Genomic DNA, 27664 nt, shown 5'->3' on the forward strand with positions numbered 1-27664 from the left:
GAAAGCACTGCTCTACTATTAGGATGACCAAGCACTGGCACAGGCTTCCTGGAGAAGTTGTGCAGTCTCCATTCTTGGGGATGTTCAAAAACTTTCTGGACACAATGCTGGGTACTCTCCCTGTCTGTGCACCCCTGCTTGAGCATGGGTTGAATCCAGAGGTTCCTTCCAACTTTAACCATTCTGTGATTCTATGATTCTTTAATAATAGTTCTATGATATATTGGCTTCAAAGTGAAGGTAAAAGATTTCTCTGATCTTGTATCTGCCTCTTAGTACTCAGAGTAATTCAGAGGCACGGTGAAAAGCAAAACAAAAGACCAGGAAAGGACATGGTAGGGACAAAGTATGCTGAGAGTAGGGGTTGTTTAAGAGTAGAGGAGAGTCTACAACGGAGCTCATAAAGGTGAAACTCTCACTTTCTTAGTGATGAGAAATAAGTTGTCTGTGAGCTACATGACTAGATTATGGACAGACTTGAGGAAATGCTGGCTTGATCTTGACTTTTTCTCATCCTACATTGTGCAGCCAGATACCAGAGTAATTTATCGAAATACATTTTGAATTCCTTATAGTACAAGGATCATTTACACACTGTATCTTTTATTTGGTCAACGGCTGGGAAAACTCCAAAACCTTCTGTGCCATCCAAGCCACAGCTGTAAGTAATCTGATCTGTGAGGTGTTACATGAGGAAGACCTGCTCAGGGGGAAAAGACATGGCAGGAACATACAGTGAATGCTGGCATAGCACCCTTACATAATCTCTGATACAGTTTTTTGAGGGAGAGGAGGAACAGAAGTCAGCTTCACCTTGAAACCATACTTACAGCTACTCTATTATTTTAACTTGCACATTTTTGTTTGTGCTTTTAGCATTTAAGCTACAGAGTCTAATCACATATAAGTATATACATGTTTATGACTTGTGAATCATGACATTTAATATTCTCCATCAACATTAGTACGTGTTTGTTTATAATAATAAGCTAGAGCTTATCTCATGGTAGGCAAATTTCATATTGCAGAATGATTGCTGAGCTTGGGAAGGTATACTCATTTGCATTTAATTCTTTTTAAGACAGTGAAATCCTGCCACCCTCTGGACAACAACTAAACTAAGACATATATTATCAGCCTCAAAAGTAAAAACAAACAAACAAACAAACAAAGTCATATTCATTGTTTTTTAACATAGTTAAATTAATTGCTAGACTGAATGAAAAATAGCAGTTATTATGAAACTACAAACAAAACAATATTTTAAGTACTGAATAACCTACTTAGCATTAGTATCTAATCAAAAGAAAATCCATTCTTAACCTTTTCTAACAGCAACTTCATTGTTCACCATTGTATTTCTAAAGAATTTGTACCAAAATACAAGTTTCTTCATGACAAAAGATAAAAAGACTTCATAGACCAGAACATTCTGGAATTTCTAGCGTTTCTGAGATAAAGTCAGGAGCAAATACGTATAAAATAAGAGTTCAGGCGGAGAGAGAAAGTTAAAAAGAGTTTGTATTTTTAGCTTAATTTGTTGCATTAAAATCTAGCAATATGATAGTACATCTCTTGCATTCACATGGCATGCCTCACCTATCGCTACTGATATTGCTAGTCAGTGCATTAATATGATCATTTGAAACAGTAAATGTCTGTTTGGGAAGGAAGGCTGTTGCATATGTGTTGTACAGTACCTTGTTTTTGCTACAGAGCCTAGTCGCTGCTGTTCTTGGATAAGCTCAGCCAACTGTTTTTGCAGAGACATATCTTTACCATGCACTTGTTTAATAAATGGATGCTCCAAAAGGTGGGTGACTGTAGGACGTTTCTCGAAATCCTTGATAAGACACCTGCAACAGAGAAATAGTGGTCTCATGCAATTATGTTATTTCATTGCAGCATGATTTGAGTTTGCTTACTTCACATAGTTGTTATTGCACAGTTTGTTTGTTTATGGTATGCAGAGAAAATTTTCTTCTACATTGGAATAAAGATGACATTAATACTTAACTAAACAAATTCATCCTGCAACTCTATTACTTATAAAGGTTATGAATCTTAGATTATTTCAGTCTTTTTTTGGAAAACTGTAACTAGCTTACTATGAAAAATTGACATTGTAATTGCTGTACAGTTAATAGACACCAAACAGAACCAAAGATGAATAGACAATATTTCATTCACTTTAATTTTCTACCTACTCTCCAGTGAGAGCTTTGGCCAAGAACTTCAGGACATAGCCTAATAAAATCTAATGTGAAACTTGCAATACATCAATAGTTCAAACAATTCATTATAAGCTTTATTCTGTGTTTAAAATAAATATTTCAGATAGAGCTCCTATACTGTGATGCTAAGTTTTTAGCATAAGAACCATAGAAAATTCAGCAGACCCTCATAATTCAGAATGGAACAGAAATGAGTGTCAGATTTAAATGCTAGTCAGAGTACCAAAGGTAGTCTGTGATAGAAACAGATGATCAAGTAGTAGAGAGCTGTATCCTATTAGATTAGCATAAAGTGTAATGTTAATTTCTATAATAAAGATTTAAAACTGAGAAGATCATGATTAAACTAGAATTCTCTTCTGTACAGTAAAGTTTAAATAATACATTCCAAACAGAAAAACGATCAGATTGCTTTAAAGTACCCTTTAATTCTTCTTTATATTAAAACTACATTGTTTTTCTCAGTTACGTAAAAAAACATTTATAGTAATTGAGAATGTGAAAAAGAAAACCTGCAATTCCATATGCATGTCTGACACAACAGCTATCATTTCAGTGAATCGTAGTCCAAGATGAGATTAATTGATAGATGCATTCATATTATACACTTCAAAATTACATTTCATATTTGCTGCTATTAAGTGTCACATCTGAAGTACTTCCTGTACTTATCTGGGGCAAATATAGCAAATAAACATTATCTTTTCACCCCCAAATTCAATAAGACTTTAATATCTTTTAGAACAACTGATATTCTAGAAGTATCAATGCAATTATTTTAAAAATTAATAATATCTAATATATGCACATTAATTGATTCTAAATATTATCAAATATATCAGAAAATGAATAACATTTAGCCTCACCTCAAATACTTTTCTGAAGTCTAAGTCAGGTCTGAAAATGATCCTGAAATGTCTTTGGACATAACTTTAATATTTTAGTTTCCTGAAAAACATTTTCTCAATCTCTCCTTGCTACATCTAGTCCAGTCTCTAAAATCTGCTGCCAGTTTAACTGTTTTGGTGGGTTTTGCTGTCAGACAGAACTAAGGCCTCCTGATAGAAAGACTACCAATAAAACCTGTGTTATCTCCTTCCTTCAGAGTACAAGGCTATAAATACAACTCCCATCCTCCCATGAAGAAAGATCCATCATTAGCCTTTAACAGGTTCAGACATCCACACCACACACTCCTTTCCTTTTGTTATCCATGCTTTTTGTCAGTACACCCACACAGACAATACAGTCCATGCCAATCCTGATTATATTTATGTGCTTTCTGTGAAAAATGAAAAAAGCATCTGAAAAGGAAGATACCATTAATCAGATAGGCAGAAGAAAAGAAAATGCAAAACTATACAAAAATCATGACTTAATGTCATGAATTGGACATGCATATGTCAGTCTGAAAAGCTCACAGGCTCCTGATTTTTACTAACAGCATCTAGAAATTCATATCATGTATGTTATACTGCTAATATATAAATATTCCTGTTTCATTTGAATACATCTCAAATATTACAGTAATATAATTGAATTCAAGGGAAGACATGGCAGAAGTTACTTTTTAATAGTAACAATATGTGAGATTAAATGAAATCTCCTTTCGAAATTACATGGTTCCACATAGAACATTCACAAGAAATGCTAATATAAAAATTTTCTACCCTGTGCTATGCAGTTATTACACTGTTCTTCACTGAGATCTGGTCCAGTGCACCTCCAAAGATACTCTATGGACAAGATCCAGAAGTTGCAAGAGAGAAGTTTTTTTCCATATAGAAGGACATGAAACATTCAAATATCCAAGATACTGCATTCATATAAGTTTTTGAGAGGAAGGGAAACATTTTAAGGAAATAAATTCTCAGCTTCTGCATTGTGTGCCTGAAATCCTAGCTCTCTGAGTCTGGCACACATTTTTAATGAGTACAGATAAGTTCTGTCAGTGAGAACATCTTGAAGACTACATGAGGGATTGATTACCTTTGCTTCTGTTGCATATTCTTGCCATGCCTCTGTCTTCTGCAACTATTTTTTATATATTTTTTCATCTATATGCAGCTTTTATTTATTGGTAGCAGGATATTTTTGCAATCTGTGGCCACTTAGGAATTCACTTGAAACACAAGTGAAATTTCAAGAATTTATAAGATGACTAAGCTAGCAACGCCAAAGACAGATCTCTGTGATTCTGGAATCAAAGTCTCCATTCCAAGCTCTAACATCTAACTATTCTTGGGCCACCATTTATGAGCTGGTGAAAAAGGGAACATCAGGCTCACTGCAGGTATTCCATAAGGGATCATCTACACTGGAAACAATTTAATACAGAAAACATTAATGCAGGATAGCATATTGATCGTTATGATGTTAAAGCCTTCATGAAGGTGACTCATTACAGCACTTCCTACATGCCTGAAACAGAACTATGTGAAAAAATTAATCACATGTGTATACATGGGTACTTGCATTCACAGTTGTCATAACCAACCAGTACATCCAATCAAGAAACATATTCCTCATAAAGGAGAGAAAAAAGAAATCAAGAAGTAATATGTAACTTTGAAACTTAACGTTATTAACATTTTAGAAGAAGAGTAACTGAGCAGCTTTTATAATGTCACTTACCAGAAAATATTATTATTCAGCATGGCCAAAAGAAGTCTCAGTGTGCATTGTACGTGTAAATCTTAAGAAATAGTATCACTGAAGAATTTGCTTCTGAGGAAAGGAGAAAAACTGCAATATCTTCAGGTATTCATCTGAACCCGATGAATTCATTTAAGACCAATTTTGAAAGCACCTAACCTAGCTGTCCAACATCAAACATATTGCAATTATATATATACATATATACATAAATGTGGTGCACCTGCAATTTAAGTCAATTTATTTGGGCCATGGAAATTATGCAATATAAAACATACATGGTAAGACTGCCTCACATGGAGCAAATTGAATAGAATATGTACTGCAATATGAGTTTCACATAAGGTATGATGAAAATGTGATCAGATGTGGTTTGCAATTTTTTGGATCTAAAATAATGTGCAGTGCTAGTACAAAGAGATTGAAAAGGAAACAAACACTGTACATGTTGTTGATCCTGATGAAAGCTAATTCATTACCTAATTTGAAATTCTAGTATCTTCCATCATGCTTTCTTAGCTGAAAATTAATTTTCAGAATTCATTAGTATCACTACATTAAACATAGGTTGCAGCCATTTGCTGCAATCTCACATCCAGGCTCCTAAGCACCGTTTCCATTCTGCCACAATTACAGGCAAAGATGAAGCATTTATTAGCAAGTGATAAAAGCAGACTCCCATACATGCAGGCCTGTCTGTAACAGCCTCTAAAAATTCACTAGCTGCTTGCACTTGGATGATAACATTGTTGGAATTGCTATATCTCAACAATGTAAATTGCCATTTTGCAAGTAAAAAATCAGATGACTGAAAGGGGAGCAATTTTATCAGCATTCATGAGCTAATATTTATTAATGAATAAATGGAAAGGAATAGATTTCTTAAGAAATGCAATGGTGGTCTAAATCTCCTGTGTGCTTAGAAACAGAAAACAATTACTAAATGTCATTCATTACTGCAGCAAAAGCAGTAGTAGAGCAGAAGCAGTAGGGTTTTTAAAAAAATTCCTTTTAATCAGATACTTTATAATTCATTCGGCCACAAATATTTTTTTCATAAAGAACGTAAGAAGCTACAATCATAGCTCAGATACTTTATAACTGTTCTCTAGCATATTGCTTCCTTCAATTTTTACATTTTAAAAATGCTACATTTTCTGAAGATTTCTCAATTGCTAGCAGTGGGTTGCTGACACTTGTTTTGTCTCACGAGCCGAAGAGCCAGAGAGACATCTAGTCACTGTTTATCATCAGCGTGCACAGAAACTGAATATGTTATTTGGAAGAAATGATTACTGTGTATCATATTTGTACTAGGCAGGGAACACACAGCCTCTGGGCAAAAGAGAGAAAGCCTCCGATCTGTTCAGCAATTGATTTGACATGATTCTCTTCTGGCCCCGTCCCACTGCCACACTCCTCCCACCATCCATTTGCTCCTCACACAGCTGTCATTATTCCCTGCCTTCCAAATGCTTCACTTCTTGCACAAGTACCTGCAGCTCTCTTTGATGCCTATAAATGAGGAAGCTTTCAAAGATCTTGAACAGGACTTCAGGTCTTCCTGAGGTGCTGAGATCCTCTCCTATCAAATACAGATAAAATAGTTACCAGGTTTCTCCAAAGGAAGAGACGGATTAGCTGGGAATCCAAAGAAGAGATTTCCCAAAGGAAAAAGCAGAATGAATTAGGTCATATTTTTGTGACTGTTTCTCTATATGGGAAAAAGAAGGTTAGGTTCTAGGATTTTATTTGTAACTTTCTTGTATTTTCCCATTAGAAGGTTGTTCCACAGTGGAAGATTAATGAAATCAAGAAGATAACCTGAATTGGGTTGCGCTCCTGCCTAGAAAACCAGACGAGCAGACACTAAGTAAGAAACTTTCCAGTCTTTTCTCTTCCTAAAGATGTTCCAAACCAAGTAACTTATATGAGAGATAAAGAGGCAGAAATTTTTCACTTTCTTCCCTACAGAATTTTTTTAGCTGTTACTTTGTTGTTTTAAGAAAAAAAATATTGTTTTTGAAGAAGTTGCTCATTATGTAATATCTATCCTCAGTGAGTACAAAGTGAAGAACAAATTTGTTTTATCCTTTAAAAGATGTTGTCTAATCACTGCAGTGCCAAATTTCAGAAGTCGGGCTGGGGTGGGATATTTGTTCTTGACAGCAGCTTTTCCAATAGCAGCATGCAAGGAAAGGAGTTTTATTCAGTGAACCACTTCCACCCTCTATGTTAAACATATGTATTTCTTTGCCTTTGCGCCATAAAAGGACAGCAAATGTGTCTTACGCTGTGCATGGAAGACAAACATGGTGCAATACGTACTAATACCCTTCAAACTATGGGACTTCTTAATTAAGTTCATAATAAAAAAGGTTCAGTTGAATTGTTTTGAAAATAATGTTTAGAAAATGAATCCTAGTCAAAGTGGATATTGCTAACATGAGCTTTTCATGGGACAGAATTTGGACAGCTAAACCAGAGCTGAGTCAGTATAGGAAATGACTAGAAGTGATTGCAGGTAAGGGCTTCTCCATGAACTCTCATAGATAGAGTAAAACAAGACAAAATCTATCGACAAAGCTTGCACATCTGGAATAAGTACTGAATATTTAAGCAGAGAAAAATGACAATTATTTGAGGATTACTACTACCACTGTATTGATTGCTGACTGCTATTAAATATAGGTCATGTTATTATTTCTGAGGACTTACTGATGTGTTCGGTTTTGCTACCTGTTGTATGCAGCCTCCCTCCTAGAGAAAATGCATAGACATTTATGTCATGTTATGTCTGAACAATGCTGCTCATGTAAAATTAAACAATGGCATGTTGGTGTGATAAAACATGCTCTTATCTGTGTACATAACAGACCTCATTCTCCAGTACTATTTATCAAATGTTTTATTTGTACAGACTTTTAATGTCCGAAGCTATTTACTGTCATAAAAATGAGCATTTGGGGATACTGTAGCATGTACTCATTGCTATGATGGTGCATCATATTCAAAATTAGTCTCCTTAGACATACTTAATCCTTTCTAGGAAAGGAAACAAAAAAAGAGAACTCAGAACCTCAGCATCTCTAAAGAAAATAATAATTATCTTTATCGCATAAGAACTTTTCAGATCAAGCCAGTAGCACCTTGGTTGTTTTTAACTGACTAAAATGCTCTGCTTCTATCCAGCACACTGACTGTGCCTCCTATCTGCGTACCATGTGCAGCTGTAGCAGACACGAATCAGTCACATGCAGGAGAGAGGTGGAGAGCAGCCATCGCCTGTGTTACATTCTGAATGACGAAGGGATACGCCTGCTGCCCTAAAGCCTCCTAGGAATGGGTTTGCCCACCCTCCACTGCTGTAGGTCACTCGTTTGCAAAAAATGATCTAAAAACCTGTGACAGCTCTGCCAACAGCATTTCTGGTAATGGTCCTAATTCAGCAGGACACACAAGATACAAATAACCTTATCTTCAGAACTATATATAGCTGCCTCTCTGGAAAAACGGAATGCTGGCTCTGAGGATATGTTATAAGCTAAACAGATCTCCTGTCTTGAATGAGCATACCATGATAAATAACAAGGATTTTGTTCTTCCTTTGCTGCTAGGATGAAAGTCTGAATTTATGACAAAGTAGTCAATTACCAGATGCATAACATAAATTCTGATGCTCAGAACATGTTTATGTCTTTATTGATCTGCTTTTTGGTAGCAAATGTCATAAATAACTAATCTTACCTAGCAATGAGACCAACACTTAATACTGAAATGTCACCAGCACCTGTTTTCTAAACAAATCTTTCCATTTCATTTTTAACATGAAGCACCGTAGAGTGTAATTTAGAACACACACTTGAAACCTATGAAAGGTTCGCACAACTTTGAAATTGTAAAATCAGGTGTAGCAAATAGATTTCTCTCTCTTCTACAGATTCAACTATAACAACAGGTTTCCCAGCTTCCTTTGGGCTGAGTAGACATGGCAGTTTGTTCTGGCTCATATAGGTGGTTCGGGAAGAAAAAATGGGAAACCATGCAGTGGCACCTCCCTCAGTTCTTGTAATGGTCAAACTTTGCTCTAGTTGAAGCTTTATTAGAAACACCTGAAATTCATGAGAACAATTCTAGCAAGCATATCAAAAATGTTCAAATGCATTTATTCACTGTACCGTGAAATCAGGGTTTTTCTAGCCTTTTACCAGCAATGAGTCTACTCTATTTCTTTGGCCTGTCTTTGCACACCTGGGAACACAAAAAGCTTTTACAATTGAAGCTTTTTTATTACAAACAGTACATTTTGCATTTTGTATCAAACATTCTCCCTTAGGTCAAATCTCCTTTTGTAATGACACCATGCAGCTGATTTGAGGCAGATGGAGCATACAGAAGCTAGAAGATACGGAAAGCATACTTAAGGTGCTCACAGCATATTTCTGTTACATCCCCTATCATAGCAGAAAGAAGAAAAGAACAGAGGCAAAGCATTCAGTGCCACTGAAATAGGAATCGTAGATACACTACGTCAATCACAGAGGAATTGAGAAAAGTCTTCTCTCTTACACACCATTAAACTGACCATTTGATGCCCTCTTCTCCAAAGGTGGAAACTCCAACTGTGGCCACACTGATGTGCCTCCACACAAGCTAGATAGCAATCGCCTGGGCAGATGAGACCAGATTAGTTCTACTAACTGGGGGTCCACAGGCAACAGCAACATTCCTACCACTCCTGTGTGCCAGACCTGATCTGGATGCCATGGCCCACAAGACGACAGCTGACATATCCTTTTCTCCCTGAAGCTTGCCTTCATCTATCAGTACTGCTCCATGCTCAGCTCTGCTTCTGATTACTAGGTGCCTTTGAGCAAGACATCCTTTTTTTCTAGCTGTAGAACTAGGAATTAAACTTTTTTCTTCATTATGCAAGTACAGCTGAGAGGAATGAGGCATTTCTATTCTCCTGCTGCTTAATTAGTCCAATGTGAAGGAACTATTATCAGACAAACTGGGGATTATTATTTGTTTTGTGTTTTTTTACAAGTCAAATTCTTACTGTTTATCATGTTTCCACACTTTTGCCTTTCATACCATCAAAAACACTTTCCAAACAAACATGGATTGTCTTGAACAAATGTGAAACTCTTCCTTTGACAACAAGATTAGTTTAACTAGAAGGGATAAGTTCACCCCTAAAAACAAACTACTACAAAGTTAGCACAGACGTATTCTACTTTTGTTCTAGATTGGAATCAGTCAAGAAGAAAACTGGAGCAGTTTAGGGTAAAATTTGGGCTAAAAGTTCTGAACATTTTCAGAAGGGAGTATGGTAGAAAGTACCAATCAGAGGCGAAAAGAAATGGCAACAGTTGTTGGTGGTGGATTGTTGTTTTTTGTTTGTTTTGGTTTGGTTTTTTGGGTGGTTTTTTTTCAGAATCATGGGCAAATGACAACAAATGAGTGGTTGAAAAATGAGCTTCTACCAAAATGGGCAGAAACTTTGAGATCATGGGAAGAGGACCCTGGATGCAAGGAAAAACTAGACAAGAGGTTGACAGATTAGATACTAAATGCAGATTCTGAGATGTTGCTCAGCTATAAAACACAAGCAGGATTTTGGCACTTAGTTACACAGAAGTTTAAAAAAAGGAGTAAGGAAAGTATCTCATCAGACAACTATTTCACATGCTGTCTTTGATTCTACAATCTCTTCTGTAACACACTATTTCTAAAATTGCTAATGCTCCCCAAATAGACTTGTCACTCTAGCACAGATGCACATCTTTCTTCCTGCACTATCCTTAGTAAGTAAACTGTTGGTTGTTTTTTGTTGTTGTTGTTGGGTTTTGTTGTTTGTTTTTTTTTACAGTGGGAATAGCAAGCCAGTGAACAAACAGACGAAAGAAAATGAGAACAACAACCATTCATTGTTAATGATAAGGAATTCAGCAATCTACTGAGAGAAAGATCTAGATGCTATGACATTCATAGGACCTAGCACTATTCTTTACAGAGTCTGGGCTTCAAACTTCTATAGGAATTTCTCACTTCTATGTAAAATTGTGGCTTTTTCCTAAAACTGCTCATTAAAAAACTAAAAATAATTGTATCCATTATGTATGACCATTCATCTGTACAAAAATGTCTCATGCAACACCCAAACGTATTGGAGTTCTTTTGTCAGGTACTACAATTTAGCATTTCAAATGAATCTTCATATGGATTCTCAATGACTATAGTCATGAATAAAATGTAAAATTTTCAGATTTGGTGGTAACCTTACAGCATAGCAATTTGCATCTTTCTCTCATTTGCAAACCTCTTGGTCTTTCTAACACTGTGAAATTAATGAATTATGTCAACTACATATCATGCTCTCAGTGACAGAAGCAGTAAAATTGTCTTTATGTAATAGAAACAGAATGTCACTAAACAACTGCTTAGATTGTGAAAAAATTGATATGCATTCAGAGCATTTACAAGCTATATATTCTGTATGATTTCTTAATTGAATCACTCTGATGTAAACTCAACAACATGAAATGCAGCTTGTAAGGCTTTTTAAAAATGAGTGCAAAAATTAAGAATATTGAGACTGAAAATTAAATTTGTATTGTATTTACAATACCACTGCTGAAATAAACTTTACTTTCTGATGATAAATGATGACCATAAATCCTGTAATTTCACATTGTGACTTTACTACTTCCTGAATTCCTTAATTCTTGAAGTCCTTCCATTTCATGAAAGACTAATTCAAAGATCCACAATAGCTCATCATTGGTTAAATAAATTTAAAAGGAGAATGTCTGTCTCTGGAGACGCCATTGCTCATTTTAATTAAGATTACCATTTTGTGATGTAATGTAAATAAAGGTTATTGTATCCTCCTGGTCCAAAACTATATTAACGCTTCTATCTGCCCCTAGAGATCAGTCAAGATTTAAACTGCTGAGAATATTATTTGCAGCATACAGGCTAATTTTAGTGACTTTTGAAAAATTCATTTTATCATAAAGTCTATGTTATTTAATGAATGAATTCTGAACCACTTTATGTCTGAAATGGTGGTAAACATTTTAATCTTGAGAGAACAGTAATGTCTACACTGTAGCTATCAAGGAATTAACTTCTCAAACATTTATAGACAGAATGTACTCTTCAAAAGCGGTATTATATTTGAGCACAGAAATGAATATAAGTAAAAGTCTACCACTTGTAGGAGCCAATCGTCCAATAATTGATGTGGTTATTTATTCAGCCTTATAATAGAAATAGTAATCTCTATTAATAAGTCTTTAAAAATAAACAGATAATTCTTTCTCACATTGTAAGTAGACCAGCCAAGCTCTTCATGGACTATTACATTAGTCCATGTATTAGTATAAATAAATAGCCATACACAGAACTTTACTGATGTGTTTAAACCTATGTAATTCGCTGCGTGTATCTCAGTAGATATCACGTACAAATTGATCTGCCAAATATGTCTTGGCTGAAGTTGTATCTTCTCAATTAAAAAAAATATATTAGCTACACACATTACAGTCCTCTTCTTGAGTCAAGCTTAGCAACACTGGAAATATAAAAATAAATTCACTGAGTTATTAACTTCCTTGACCTGCCCTACCTTCAGACTTCGTAAGCATGTATCTCAAATAATTGTGCTGCCACAATAACATCTTTCTTGGAACAGCAGAATCACAGCTAAAAAAAACTTTTGAAAAAATAGTATGTTGCTTTAACAGTTTAAAGAGCTAACCATGAAAGTAAACTCCGACTTCCAGCTCAGTCATGTTGCAAATCACTCTAATACAAGAGAAAACATTTGTAAGTAAAATGCTTCTTCAGACAGTGAAAAACATTCTGGCATTTCAAGAAGTGACAAAGGGGGGACGGGAGGGTGAGGGTGGGGAAGGTTACAATGACCAGGTTTGGCAATCTTGGCATAGATAAAATTATTGTGTCAATAGAACTGAAGTCAGAAATATGCTTAGGAACAGATGAATGCTTGTTTTTTTGCCAGTACAAGGTCTGGCCCACAACTTGAACCAGATAAGCTTGTTATGCAAATCACATTAGCCATCCGGAAGGAGGTAGATAATGAAATTATTCCAAAGCTAACCACTCATCACAAGGGCGACAGGAATATCAGACAAGGTACCAACATATGGATAAAGGACAGTATGGAATTTATACAGCCATTGCTTTTAATTTATCATAAACTAAGCTGTCACAAGGCAAGCGTCATCAAATATGTAACTAATACACATAAATGAGCCAACAGCTCAGCTCACAGTAACAGCTAAAAGATTTGTGTTTGTATTACAACTGCTGCATCTCTTCATGTTAAGGGATTGCATATGAGTATGCTTCCCAACTTCATTGTATGTTAGTGTAAAAAATTAAAAGCAAGATCTGTAGACTTGCAGATGTTGCTAGTGAAAGGAAGTAATTAAGCAAAAGTAATTAAAAACAAATATACAATTGTAAGATATCGAAAATTGAAAGGACAAGATTAAAAACAATATACGTTGAACTGAAGGACTGAACAAATGTTAAATCTGATTTTTTATCCTGTTCTCAGACGAGACTTCTAAAAAGGAAGAGCCACTGATGCCAGAGTACCCCAAAATATAGGGTACTATCCATAAATACTGTAAAAAGAATGGTTTCTGTAATAGAATGTAATTCATCCACAACATAGTGACTTTCATAGTTAACCACTGATTCCACCACAGATTACAGGTACACTGATGAGTAAAAAAGGACATGCATAATGGAGAAACAGAACTTAATTCAATCTGCTTCAAAGGGATGTACTTCTACTACTTATACTGGAAGAGATCCTGGGTCACAATGCAGTAATGATAAAAACAGCTGTCTACTGCAGGCCAAACATTATATTTTGCCTAACCTTCCTGGTCAATTTAAGCATCAGCATGATGAACTGGAATATATATTTTTTAAATTGTTTATAAAACTTGCATTAATCTTTCCATTCATAACTTATTTTAAAATGGGAAGATATTATTACAAAACTGACTGAAAAAGTTGTTAGGTACAGATATTGTACTACTCCACAAGAGACTATAGATACACTGATACACAATAGATTAAAATGGAAATTTACAGATATTCAAATCTATCCTGAAAAATCAGTATTGGTGAGCACTGTTCAAAGTATTTCGTTATCTGGACAGTAGAAACTTCACAGTGTTTGATAATATCACATCCAGAAATTCTTTAGCATCTGTGGAACATGTCACAGTATTTGTACAACTCTTGTTCATATGCATGTTGGGTACACAACTCACTGAATATTAGTAAAGTGGAAAAAAAGGCAACTGTTTTCTTTCTTGTCTTTTAAATTCTTATTTTAAACTGACCAGCGGCCATTTTCACTAACCCTTTTTCTCTTTGACACAAAACTCCTCTGCAAAACCATCAAGGAAATCAGTTATATTTATAAATATGCTCCAACTCTATCATGAAGTCAAGAAGCAAGCTAACTAAGGAGTTCAGAGAAGCTGTGAAACAAATTACACAAAAAGATGGAACTGCTGAATAGCTTTCAACATCTGAAAAACAGTGAGTTTCTGAATAAGCTAGTTTTGAAACAAATAATACTCACTGTGAAATGAAATGGTTGAATCCTCTGCACCATTTTTCAGGGTGCAGCAAAGTAGGAGGAGGGTTTCTGAAAAACAAAGTTTTGGGATTTAGAATCTTACTGTTTATAAGAATTTTCTCAGATATATTCAACAAAAATAATACTGTGCCCACTAGGACTAAAAAGAAGATGGAAAATGTAATGCCTGTTCATTTTTTCTTGCTGCTGCTTTTTCATTGACAGTTTTGCTCTTTTCATGTCCTTCTCCTTTTATGTCAATACCTTTGAAGCTGGCAGTGAGTATAGCTCACAGTATGCTTCGCAATATTTCCCTTTTAATTCAGCCTGACTCAGTAAGGATCAACTTAGATTGGAAGATTAACCTAGCCATCACACTCCTTAAGCACTTTACCCCAGATTACTGATGCTGACTGTGAGTTTTTTAAGTATGGTTATTGTAATAAGAGATACCAAGCTATCAACATATTGTGAGATTTCTATCCAGGTTTTCATCAGTTTGGATGATTTAGGAGATAAAGTCTCCATGCTGTAAATGCTATTAAAAATGGATGTTATTTTTAAAATGACATTTAGTGCAGTATTGTCTCTTCCACAAGCATTATCTGAAACTCTGATGGGTTCCATGTTACTTGGCATATGATTCTTTTCTGACCATTACAGTTAAATTACATAAACATACACAGTAAGGCCTATTGGTCACCTTAAGTGGACTAAATTTCAGTGAACCAGCCTATAGCAAGAAGTGGTCATGAATTACAAACTGTGTTATTACCTCCCAGAGGTTTTTTCAGCAACCTAACTTTTAGTAAGTATTGCAGACTATTTAGAAGTCTTAAAATCAAACTTTTATTTTATATATTCTTACTAACTTATTTTTTTGCTGCGTTTGAGGGCTCAGTTCCATGGATCACATATTACTGATGTGACAAAAAAAATCACATATGATTTATTCAAAATCACATATGATTTATTCAAAAAACAGAAACATCCACTAATAGTCTGGATTATACCATGAATCGTACCATTTATATGAGGGACACATCTGACAGAAAGACACTGCTTGGAAACATCTCACAATGCAAAAAGGCAAACAGCATAAATACAATATAAATTAGTGTTTATCTGCTTAGAGGTCTTGAATTTTTCAATAACTGATTCAAAATAGTTACATTTAACAATTACTCTCAAAAAAATCAATTTAAAAAAAGAAGATACCATGTGGGTTTGTCATAGTAGCATCATTTTTGTTCATCTATATCTATTCAAAAGAAATGCAGTCATCTAATTTCACTGCAAACTGTCGTTTTCTGAGACGACTGTGTTATTACTTTTCTCCTTTCTTATAGGAGACTCAAGGAACACAATTTTCTTTGTGAAGAAATTCAGAATGTTGGAGATGTGTACCCCTTATCAAATTTACATGTGGGAATCATTTTCAGAGCAGCCTTCGTACAATGAAAAAAAATCAACTATATACAAGAGAGGTAAAACTTTCCATAAAATGAAAATTTTTTATCAGCTTACACAATCCATATACATGACCTCTGCAGACAATTTTAAGGGGCTCTTGGCCAGATTAGCACCAGGTCTGTTGTCAGTGTTTATTTTGCAGGAAAACTACTCTGACAGGAAAATAAATCTGATAATTGGTATTCTGATAAGTACAAATTTTTATTGTATTGCCTAGAAGTAAATTGTGTTTCTTTTTAGAATGATACCAACACTATCTACTGAATATTTATCATGAAATTCTGAATTTCACTGCAAAATAATTTGCTTTTGCAAAAGCTCAGTTACTGCTCACGAAACATGTAGGTCTGTCTTCCCAATTCACACCGTTCTTGAAGTCTTGCCATGGTGGTAACAACGGTGTTTACAAAAAACATAGTGTTTGGAGACACTACTCATAGTCTCACAAAGAACTTCTTCAAAAAAAGATAAAACAACACATAGGACTTAAAATATTTGCAGATGTTATGAAGGAAACAAGTGGAATTTCACCACGGAAGAACAGACCAACTGAGCAGATGTCATTCAGGAAATGTATTTACTCATTTGCAGGTTAATGACTAATGAAGGAAGTAATGTTTTTAACCACACAGAATACGTTATGTCCAATGAATCACTAAGCTACTAAGCATTCACTGAACACTATCTCAGAGGTAGACAAGTATGCCTTATGCCAAATCGTGATCATGAATATACATACAGGTGATCATGAATTCTGTAACTCTACAGATGTTTTCTTGAGCTTGATGCTTTTGCTTTTGTATTGTTGACAGAAGATCCTATGTTTCTCTTAGTGTTTTCATAGTAAAATCATAGAATTGGTAACCCCCTCTGTTCTTAAAATCACTAAATATTGGGCTGACATACATGTCCAGTACATTAATTCCTAACACCAATCTGTAAAGCATATTGGACCCTTTGATGGAAAACACTACCAAAATAAAAGTACAAAACAGGGTTACCCTACTTTGGCATTGTAACCATAAATAATTTCCAGGAACGATCATGACAGTCATTTAAGCTTCCCTACAGTCTGTTTATCTAAGGTATCACAGTGCGTCTTTCATGGTGAAGGCAGAAAACATCAGCACTTCGATGGCACCTCCTAAGTGCACTCCTGTCATACAATTCAAATCCAACTTTTAGGCAAGGTATGCAAGTGTAACACTCTATTCAAGTATTTAAGCCTTTTTTGTGAGCACACTAAGCCCTCTGCAGTTTGAAATTAATAATCGATCAAAACATCTGCAATTTGTATCACTTAAAAGAGGAAAAGTATAAAGACTCAGTGTTATCAGATGCCAAACTGCAGAGGAACACAGCACTTGTCTCATCACTGTGGCTCATCAAAGGTAAAACTAAGGCCATTTGTGACACTAGCTTATATTTCTGACATCCCTGAATTTTACCAACATCGAGGAAGCTTCTGCGATACTCAGAACACATTCACAGATAGACTAAAATCTGCTTCTTGTTAACTTGCTGAGATAATTTATTCTACCCTTTGCATACAAAATCAGAACACTTTGCATGTAACCTTTCAATCACCTTGGCCACATATACGATAAGTTAAAGGACAACACAGACTCATTTTCTACTATAAGTGATGGAAATTGGGATAAATAGATATATTAGTGGGAGCAGCAGATACACTATTTCAAAAAGCAGGTATAATTGGGCTTGTCTTTCAAAAATGTTCTTGTTTGATACAAGACAAGTAACCAACCATGTATTTCCCAATTTTGTGTCTTTTATCCTTTCGCTCTACAATTAAAAATTAGTCATGGAACTACAAGTTCTGTTTCCTCAGGAAGATGTACTGTTCTTGTGAGGAACTGGTCTACCCTCGTATTCAGCACCTTCCATAGTAATAGTGATGCCATTTTTCACAGGGAGTTTTGGTTCAGTAAGGACTCAAGATTCTGTCTGTACAACAGACCTCATGCAGAAGCACAGTGTTCCTTACAACACGAAGACAAGAGCAAGCTTATCAAGCAAGACCTGCTGCTGAATTCTGAATGACACACATATAGTTAAGTGCTGGAAATATGTTAATCACTTGGACTTTACATGTTCCCCATCATTCAGCTTGCTCCAAAGTCACAGCTGGTAAAACAAAAATCACCCATTTTACCACAATAAGGACAACGATACAGTTCAGTAAGCATCATTCCTCCTTTATGGTAAGCTGGGAACCTAATTACAGATCATAGATATTAGATTGTTACTGCAAATGGAAAGTAAATATTTTCATCTTAAAATAAATCTATCAAAAATTTTAAAAATTAAAAAAACACCCACTGCTTTTTAAGCTACTTTAGTAAACTTACCATACAAACAAAAACTAAGATAGAACCTCCAATGACCAGATTGTATCATCAGCCTACTATACTGTTTCTAATAGAGAAATTAGCAGATGAACCTCCAACATCTGTCACCATGAACAGGCTCTGTCAGCTACAGCCCCATACATACAAACTGTGATGGTTTTTTTTTTTTTTTTAGCTAACTGAAACAGGGCAACTAGAAAGAATAATTCTGTTGACAGTCACCTACATTGTATGAAGACAGAATTTAAATGAAATTAAGTCATCCATGCCTATTTCCAAATGCTACGTGAAATAGCCATATAAAAAGCAGAAAGTGAACCATGTGTAATAGTGAGATTTCTTTATAAAAGTTTACATATAAATAGTGATTTGTATTTAGGTAAGTGAATATTTGACATCAATTATTACCTGAAAAATTCTCATATTAGTTTAAAGTTGCACCTTTGTAAAGCATCCTCATCTTGAGCAACCCACTGAAAATAACAAAAGGATCCTTAACAGGACTCAGAGGATCTCCCAGTCTACAGACCATTCAAACAAATATGAATTTTCCACTGAACTAACTGAAAAACTCTTATCCTAAACACTCTCCCATTCATCTGCCTCCTATTAAAGTGTACTCAGGTTTGATTGAATTTCACTATTATATTTCAGCAATGTTCACTCAGCAGGATGCAGGGTATGGTTTCAGCTCTGTAAGGTTAACAGAAACTGTAGTTTAGATGCCTCCAGGAGTGGAGAATCAGCACAAAATACTCTGTGTATTTGAAGGCAGGCCTTTGAAATTATTCTTTCAAAAGAAGATGGAAGAAGAGAGAAAGGGTAAAAGGCATGTTCCTGACAAATTTACTTTTGTACTTCACCTCTTCTCTCCCTTTTCTCGAAAGGAATGTTTCCTCATGTAACTATCTAGTTCAAAACTTTTATCACAGGACTTCACGAATTATCTACTAGAACAAAGGCATATTTTCTGAAATAAAGTTAAAGTACCTTAATTATAACAAAAATATGCTGCTTTAAACCAAGATCTAGACCTAGCTTGAGAACATTAAAACCTACCAAGAAAACAGTTAAGAGGAAGCAGCATACATAACCCTACTGTCTCGCTGTAAAAAGTGATTATCTTGCTAAAGTACTTCACTGTCTTTTAAATACAGAGAAAGTTATGTTTGATATTATCACACTGGAATGAATGTTCTGTATATTTCATAGATTATACAAAATGCAAAAGTCTGGTCTGAATTTAAGGGCTTAAAAAATTATATTGAGTTGAAAATAAAACTGACAAATAACTAAGACTGTAAGATAATAATTGTTTGACAGGCTTTAGGGTAACCACACACTTTAAAAGCTTTTTTTGTAACAAAGGCTCCCAATCCAGGGTAATACAAATGGAGTATCTCTTTCCATTCTTTCTCAGAAAAGAATGATGGCTCTGCACACTGTGACATGTAAATCCACACACACTTACTCCCTTTCACTTATGATTTTACATAACTCTATTTATTTTGCTGCCTCTAAGTAAACAGGTGGATTAACAATGAGCAGGTACAGCTGTAAAACAAATGTAAATCCGAAAATGAACAAAATATCAAATATCTCTTTAAACAGATTTAACCGAAGATTTATTCACAAGTCTCCGGTTCAGAATATTTTGACATCCACCATAATGAGAAGAAAAAAAAAAAAAAAAAAAAGGTAAAAAGTAGTCAGATTCAGAATTATGCACAAATCTCCTTTTGATTTTCAGGATTCATTTTATGTATTGCCAAAAGAAAAGCACTTCAGGAAGGATATAAAAGAGCCTGTCAAAAGCAACACCCTAAGAAATCTCCTTCACTTGAACAATCCTGTACTTGAAATGGTACATAAAAGTCATCTTTAAAGTAATGAATACAGAAATAAATAATGTGCTAGCCACATTACATCATTTTGAAGGTCAAATTATAACCTTCAGAAAATGCATTTAAGAAAATCTCAATTATGGATTTTTTTTTAGCTTATACAGACAGAAATAAAATGGATGAAAAAGTATTGCAAAGTGTTCTGCTTGGGAACATCTGGGTTATCTTTGACTTTTTCCCTTGAACATTGCAATTCACAGGCCACTGATTTCAGTCAGATTTGGCAGCTGCACTTTCATTAGTCCTTTTTTAGGACTTGACAAGGCATCACTTATTCCTGTCATTTACTCTTCAGTTTTCAGATTCATTTTCCGGCTTCAGTGAGACAGAAACAAATATTTTATTTCAGAAATACTTTTGGATGAAGGTGAACTCACAGTTTTGCATTCCAATGGTCAAGGTTCAAAATAGATAGCATAACTGAATTATAATTATGCTTTATCATCTCAGTTATTCACAGAAGTTTCAGAGAGCTAAAGAGGCACCAGCAAATCAACAGCAATTGAAACAAAGGAAATAGAGATTTTTATTTGTAATCAATTCACATCTTGACTGCAATATAGTATTTTGCTTTTCTATTAAAACCGTGGCTCTGTGAATCTGAAATGGAGGAGAAATGTCAGTTGCAGTGAAATCAAACGGGACAGTAATGCTCCTTTGCCTGGCTGAAACACATATGGTGTTGTCTCGACACTACAATTTTGTAGTTGGATTAGTAAAATACTGCAATTACAGGGCATATTTGTAGTGTTGTCTGAGAAAATAAAGTATCTTAAAATCTGAAAGTGAAAATCACACAGGTAAATTTCTAACTGCAATTCAGCTGTACATGTTTCAAACTCCCAATGTATACCAATCAGTTCATGAGGCCCGATTATACCTCATGCATGAGGATGCTGCCCAGTGGAGCATATCCATTCTTGGAAAGTTGTCTAAAATTTGGCTCAACAAGAGGAAAACTAACATAGACATCATAAATTCTTTAATTTAAGAAATGGAGGAAAAGGGCTTGAAGACTAATGTGAGCAAAAGTCTTTAATAATTTCAGACAAACAGTTATAAGAGACCACTGAGATATGATAACAGGAAAGCGCAAGCAGAGAAAGCAAGAAATAGTTGAGGAGAAATTGGTGATGCTGTTACAAAGAAGCAAGATCAGCCTTCGGGGTAATTTCCCTCTATGATTCTACGGCCCCAAAAATGCCAAACCAAAGAGTAACTTTCATCTCAATAAAGCATTCAGATTCTGAATGAGGGATCAGTAGATAAGATTTTCTGTTCTGCCTATCTCTGCCAGTAAGCTTCTATGATATACTGGGCAACATTTTTTGCTTCTTGTGTTCTTTACTTTTATTAATTTAGCTCTTATTTTCAAAGAGGAAAACACTCTTATCCTTCTATTTCACAGATAGAGGAATGTTTTAGTTGAGGATCCATAGAAATAAAAATAGTGACCCCATAAAATAAGTTTATTACCATACGATTGATACGGCTAGTACTGAATGTGGAATTCAATAATGGTTGATAAAAACAAGCAGACTGCATTTTCAACTGGAAACAAGGATTATTCTTTATTTATATTTTTTTTACTCAGAACTTACTGTTTTTGGTTTAGTCTGGTTCATAGCATTGTAAGAACAAATATTATTCTGATTGTTCTACCTGTCGGGTTCATAATTGAATATTTATGGAAGGAATACATTAGTTGATGGTGGCATGTTTCCAATGGAACATTATGAGGAATGTTACAAAGATTGTAAAGCAATTGACTAAATGCCAAACCATAAAGAAATGTGCAAGACCTGTTCTCTTTTCAGGTAATATGCCTTCTGATCACGAGGACTGTATATAAAATAGAATTTGTTTCTGTCCTATTCCTTCTTCCAGTAAGCTTTCTTTCAAAACACTTGAAATTTTGATTTGCTTTTAAAAAACACTGTATGACAGGAATCATGGTAGATTACAACTGGAGTGAAAACTAATAAACACAAGCACCACCTTTTTGGGGACCAAAGAGGACAGAATTGAGAAAGTAACTTTAGAAGAAAGATAATTATAATATTTGAAGTAGCATAGTGATGAAACATGGTTGGAAGACAGAAAAGAGCTGATGTAAATCATTCTGCACGGGTTAAGAGAAAACTGACATTTGCCATAGGCAGATGACATGAGAAAATAGCAAAGGATGTAATCTAGTAAACAGAAATATAATACAGACCTTTTAAAAGTGTATGTTTTGAAAAGTGTCACTTCTGTGGCTGCCACAGAATGTTACTACATAACAGACTGCAGTATCCTGGTAAGGGGTACAAACTGCAAAGTTGCTAATGGTGGAGGAATGGACTGGAGGAATATATTAAAATAAAGAATCAGGTATGAGATAAGCATGTTCTTCAAACCATGGAAGATAAACTTCATGTATAATTTGAGTGTCCTAAATAAAGTTAGATTTTTGCCATTGACTTTAGCTGGGAAAGGATTTCATTTTCTTAGGGTATCAGTGAAAACCTTGGTAAAAACAGTGCATAGAATACAATAAGCAGTAAGTGTTGAGGATACAAAAATACGTTTTAGCTGTCTTTTCCTATAGTAGATATTATCACACTGATTAATAATCTGAATTATAGCAACATTTTAAATTTAAAAACATAGGAAAACATCCTGTACTTACATTCCAAATGAACTCTGATGGTATCTAGAATCAAGCACTCTTTTTGTGTCCTTTTAGACATCTAACAACAGTTAAACCATATATGTCTTCCCTGGTTTTTCTGGAGTGCAAAGTTCTGACACAGCTGTTCAGATCCGTCATTCCGATTTCTTCAAAGAGAGCTCTCACAAAGAGCATTACAGCATATTTGAGTTAAATGAACATTACCTGCACCTGGAGTTTTAAAAAAGTCATACTAAGTTCTGCAGGGCTTTAATATCCAAACGTAAGAAATAAAGATAATAAAAAAAAAAAAAAAAGAAAAGCTTTTAAACAACTGTTAAATAACTCAGCTGAGAATGAAAAATATTTTTAAAGTAATAGAAATACAGGAATTATAATTAGGAACTTAAAGTAAATTATATATGTGTTAACATGACACGAGCAGTAAATTTTAAAATATCTAGAATGGCTAAACATAGAAGAAAATTCACTTGCATCAAATAAGATTTGTTTTTGTTTCAGTGTAGGGTGGTTTGTATTCTTTTTGTTTCCCTAGACACTTGAAGCAGATGCTGCCTGTAAAAGTCTGACACATTTGCATGCTAGCAACAGATCATGGTTCATCAGCTTGTGCAATGAAGCTAGTTTCTAGCAATTCAGAACATCCTCACCCAGCACTTGTCTATTATGTGAATAGCCTGATAAAAGGGAATCTGATGTAACCTAAATTATGAATGAAGAAACCTAGACATTGCATTTTGGCTAATTTAACAAAACTAAACTGCATAAAGTCAAAAGTCAAACTACTTTAGTCAGACAGGTATAAAGATATAAGATATTATAACTACTTTTATCTAGTAGTCTCACAGACTGCACTACTGGATGCCAAAGCACAGGTATCAACTCTCAAGAGGAAAGTTGTTCCTGCCCCCTCAAGACAACTAAAGCAAGGTTTGCACACACACACACACACACACACACACACACACACACACAAAGATAAGCACTGCCCTTCCAAATGCACAAGAGTCACTTCCAATCAAGTTCTCCTACAGATATGTCTTATTTCTCTCCTACACCACATGCCTGATTTTCCAGCCACAATCTAAGACAATCTCCTACAATTATGCTAGAGAAGACAGCACTGTGTCCTCCCTTCAAGAAATGTTTAAGATGGCATTGGAGCTGGGCTGGTTGGCAAAAACTAAGGTTATCAGTTCTTTCCTACATACACCATCTGCGCTTTCAGCTATGCTTACAGAGACTCCCAATTCCAAGGCCAAACTAGACCAGTATCACCATATCAAGTGGTACATGTAATATATTTTGCACCAAATCCATCAGTGTGACTGAAGAAGAATATTTTGTAAACAAACATATTTCACCTCAGTTTTATGATCACAAGAAAAGGAAAGTCAGCTTGTTCATCAAAATATTCACCCTTATGAAATATTACCATAAATAAACTGATACATTTTCCATTTAAATTTTTCCAAATATAGCTTCCAGTCATTGGATCTCATCCTTCATTTGCCAAGTACATTAAAGTAACAACCTTAAATATCTCTACCCTAGAGAAAACAAGAGCTGTGTTCAAGTTGCCTTTGACTTTCTCTTAGATCTGTTATAATTTTTTTTAATAAAGCCATATAAATTTTTCAATATAACAAATACAAGAATTCTCATCAAGAATAATCACAACTTTCCTGAAAAAATAACTTGTTTTTTTTCCGGTTTTACCAACCCCTTTCCTTTCCTTTCCTTTCCTTTCCTTCCCTTCCCTTCCCTTCCCTTCCCTTCCCTTCCCTTCCCTTCCCTTTCCCCTTCCCCTTTCCCCTTTCCCCTTTCCCCTTTCCCCTTTCCCCTTTCCCCTTTCCCCTTTCCCCTTTCCCCTTTCCCCTTTTCCCTTTCCTTCTCAGATAATTTTTTTTCCATCATTTTTTTTTTCCATCATGCTCTCAATGTTATTTTTGAAGGGTTATTAACAGCATCAGAAAAATTAGTCCAAATACTGTCTCATTCAGGCCTGACAAATAAATTAATTATCCTGTTCTCAGATTTCCTCCTATATACCAGCATGGATGAAGTGAATCTTTCTACCACAGCACAAACTAATATCAATTGGAAAGGACCTTGGGAGGTCTCTACTCCAATCTCCTGCTTAAAGCAGATGCAGTAATGAGATCAGATGAGGTTGCCCAAGACTTTCGCAGTTGGGTATTCACACTGGGAATTCACTGTCAGTCAGCTATCTCCATGTAAGTACTGATGGTACCACAGGACCAGACGAACAAACCAATTCACTATACCATTATTTACCACATTCTTTCTCTTTCCATTTTTCTCCCTTTCCTGCCTGATATTTTTTCTAAACACAATACTACTGTGACCTTTGCACACATAGCATTCAACAGTCATTTAGTCTGACTACATATCAGTTTGGTCACATGTAAAACGTGGTCCCCCTGCACAGAATGCAGTACTTGGTGTCTTCCCTTGGAGTTATTCTTGGCCTCACAACAGCACTGTAAGCTTGCAGCTCCTGGAAGGATTCTTGAGAGAAGCTGCAACACAGCTATAATCTGAATGGCCTTTCATCAGCACAGAATAAATCCAGAGAAATCATTATTAACTCTCTGAATACCAGTTATCAAGATTTATAACCAATGTCTACTTCAATAAATATTTCTTTAAAATTTTTCTGAGTTCTAACTTATGATTGCACCTGCGATAGGAAAGAAATATAAGACATTAATTGTTAATAGTAAATGTGTAGATACGCCTAATGCCTTATTACTGTACTAATTATGAGTAATGATTAAATATACTCCTCGGAATTTTAACATTAATCAAACTGAAAACTGTAACAAGCAAATCAATACCTTTCAAGGCACAGCTCATTTTCACCAAACATGTCCGCAGATAGTGAGATTGTTTATTATTGCATGTTTCTGGAAAATACTTATTACAAAAATAAAATAACAATTACACATTTGATACAATCCTAAAGATGATTATAACCATGTTAGACTGTGACTAGCATCTAAAAAGTTTGGCTTCTATTTTCTTCTCCTTCTATCATTACTGAAATAATTCCTTTACAAATATGAATATCAATACTCTATTTCTGAGGAAGGCATCTGTTTTTCAATTATAGCCCACGAAAAGCTTTGGTACTATGAAATGTGGAAGGTGTCTTATTCTCTATGCAATACCAAAGTATGGTAGATTATCTTTTTTCAAGCAAAAATCTAATTTAATTTTTTTCATTCATTATAAGCAATATCAGCTAACGAATTCCAAAATTAACCATTTGCTAATGGTCTGAAATGTCGTTTCACTTCTTCAGGATTGCACTCAAAACACTAACAGAATTGCATTATCCTCCTTGAAACAATAAGTTCCAGCTTGAATCTCTAGGGCACAAGTATGGCACATTGCCTGCGTACTGATGGCCTTTCAAAATCATAAGCTGAATACACAATAACTCACGAGAAAACAAATGTGTGTTTCACGTGCACAGCAAAGGAAAAACATGTATTAAAAAAAAAAAAAAAAGGAAATATAGATACACATTAGGTGGAGAATGGCTTGAGAGCAGCCCTGAGGAGAAGGATTTGGGAGGTTTGATTGATGAAAGTTTCAACATAAGCCAGCAATGTGTGCTTGCAGCCCAAAAGGCTGGGTTACATCAAGAGAATTGTGACCAGTAGGTCGAGGGAAGTGATTCTGCCACTCTAACTCTGCTCTTGTGAGAATTCACCTGTCCAGTTCTGGAGCGCCCAACACAAGAAGAACATGGAGTTGTTGGAGCAGGTGCAAAGGAGGGCCAAAAGATTATCAGAGTGCTGGAGCACCTCCCCTGTGAGGACAGGCTGAGAAAACTGGGGCTCTTCAGCCTGGGGAAGAGAAGACTCTGAGGAAACCTCATAGCAGCCTTCCAGTACCTGAAGGAAAGCTGGGGCGAACTTTTTATAAGGACATGTAGCAATGCAGCAAGGGGAAACAGTTTTAAACTGGATAGATTTAGACCACATATCAGGAAGAAATTACTGTGAGGGTGGTAAGACAGTGGAACAAGCTGCCCAATGAGGTTGTGGATGCCCCCCCTTCCTGGAAGCATTTTTTGAGCAACCAGGTCTGAAGGGAGATGTCCCTGCCTACAGCAAGGGGATAGGAACTAGATGATCTTGAAGGTACCTTCCAACCCAAACCATTCTATGATTCTATGAAATATTTGACAAAAATATCACAGGTAAAATATACAACTTAAGTCTATACATATACTCCTAAGTTGCTATTTGATGTGAATTTAACCTGAGATTGCACTCCAGTGTTAAAGTAAAAACTGAAAGGCAACATCTTTGCAGTTTGTCCTTTTGTCTCCATGAATGACTGATTAAGATTACCAACTCTTACTAGTAAAATGCTTCTCTCTAAAATTGAACAACACAAAGATGAGATGCTGCCTGAACATAGTCAGCATTATGGCTCCAACCTTTCTTCCCGATCTCATCATAATTATAGATGGTACAGTAACTTTTTCCCCTCTGCAACAATGTTTTAATTCAAATATTATATTCTGCAAGGCCCAGTGCGGAAAAAAAAAATCCTCTCTGAAGTATGCATGAAACTGAAAGTCATACTAGGCTGTTCAACAAGCAGCAATGACTACAAGTCTCTAGGTTTTAATGCAAACCTTCCTAAAGGAAGTTTGATGTCAGAACATCATCTGTCCT

General features: G+C 35.3%; 1 protein-coding gene across 2 annotated transcripts in view; it reads right to left on the bottom strand.

Annotated features, from left to right (window-relative positions):
* MYO3B (myosin IIIB) overlaps window positions 1-27664 on the bottom strand; it is a 196765-nt gene that overhangs the window by 113375 nt on the left and 55726 nt on the right. For both annotated transcript variants that reach the window (XM_085228887.1, XM_031554299.2), the window contains exons 11-12: window positions 14530-14595; window positions 1701-1856 (exon numbers count right to left, since the gene is read on the bottom strand). In XM_085228887.1, coding sequence (XP_085085013.1) covers window positions 1701-1856; window positions 14530-14595 — 222 coding nt within the window. The remainder of the gene's footprint in view (window positions 1-1700; window positions 1857-14529; window positions 14596-27664) is intronic.

Source organism: Meleagris gallopavo, chromosome 7, assembly GCF_905368555.1.
Source record: "Meleagris gallopavo chromosome 7, MGAL_WU_HG_1.1, whole genome shotgun sequence".
NCBI lineage: Eukaryota > Metazoa > Chordata > Aves > Galliformes > Phasianidae > Meleagris > Meleagris gallopavo.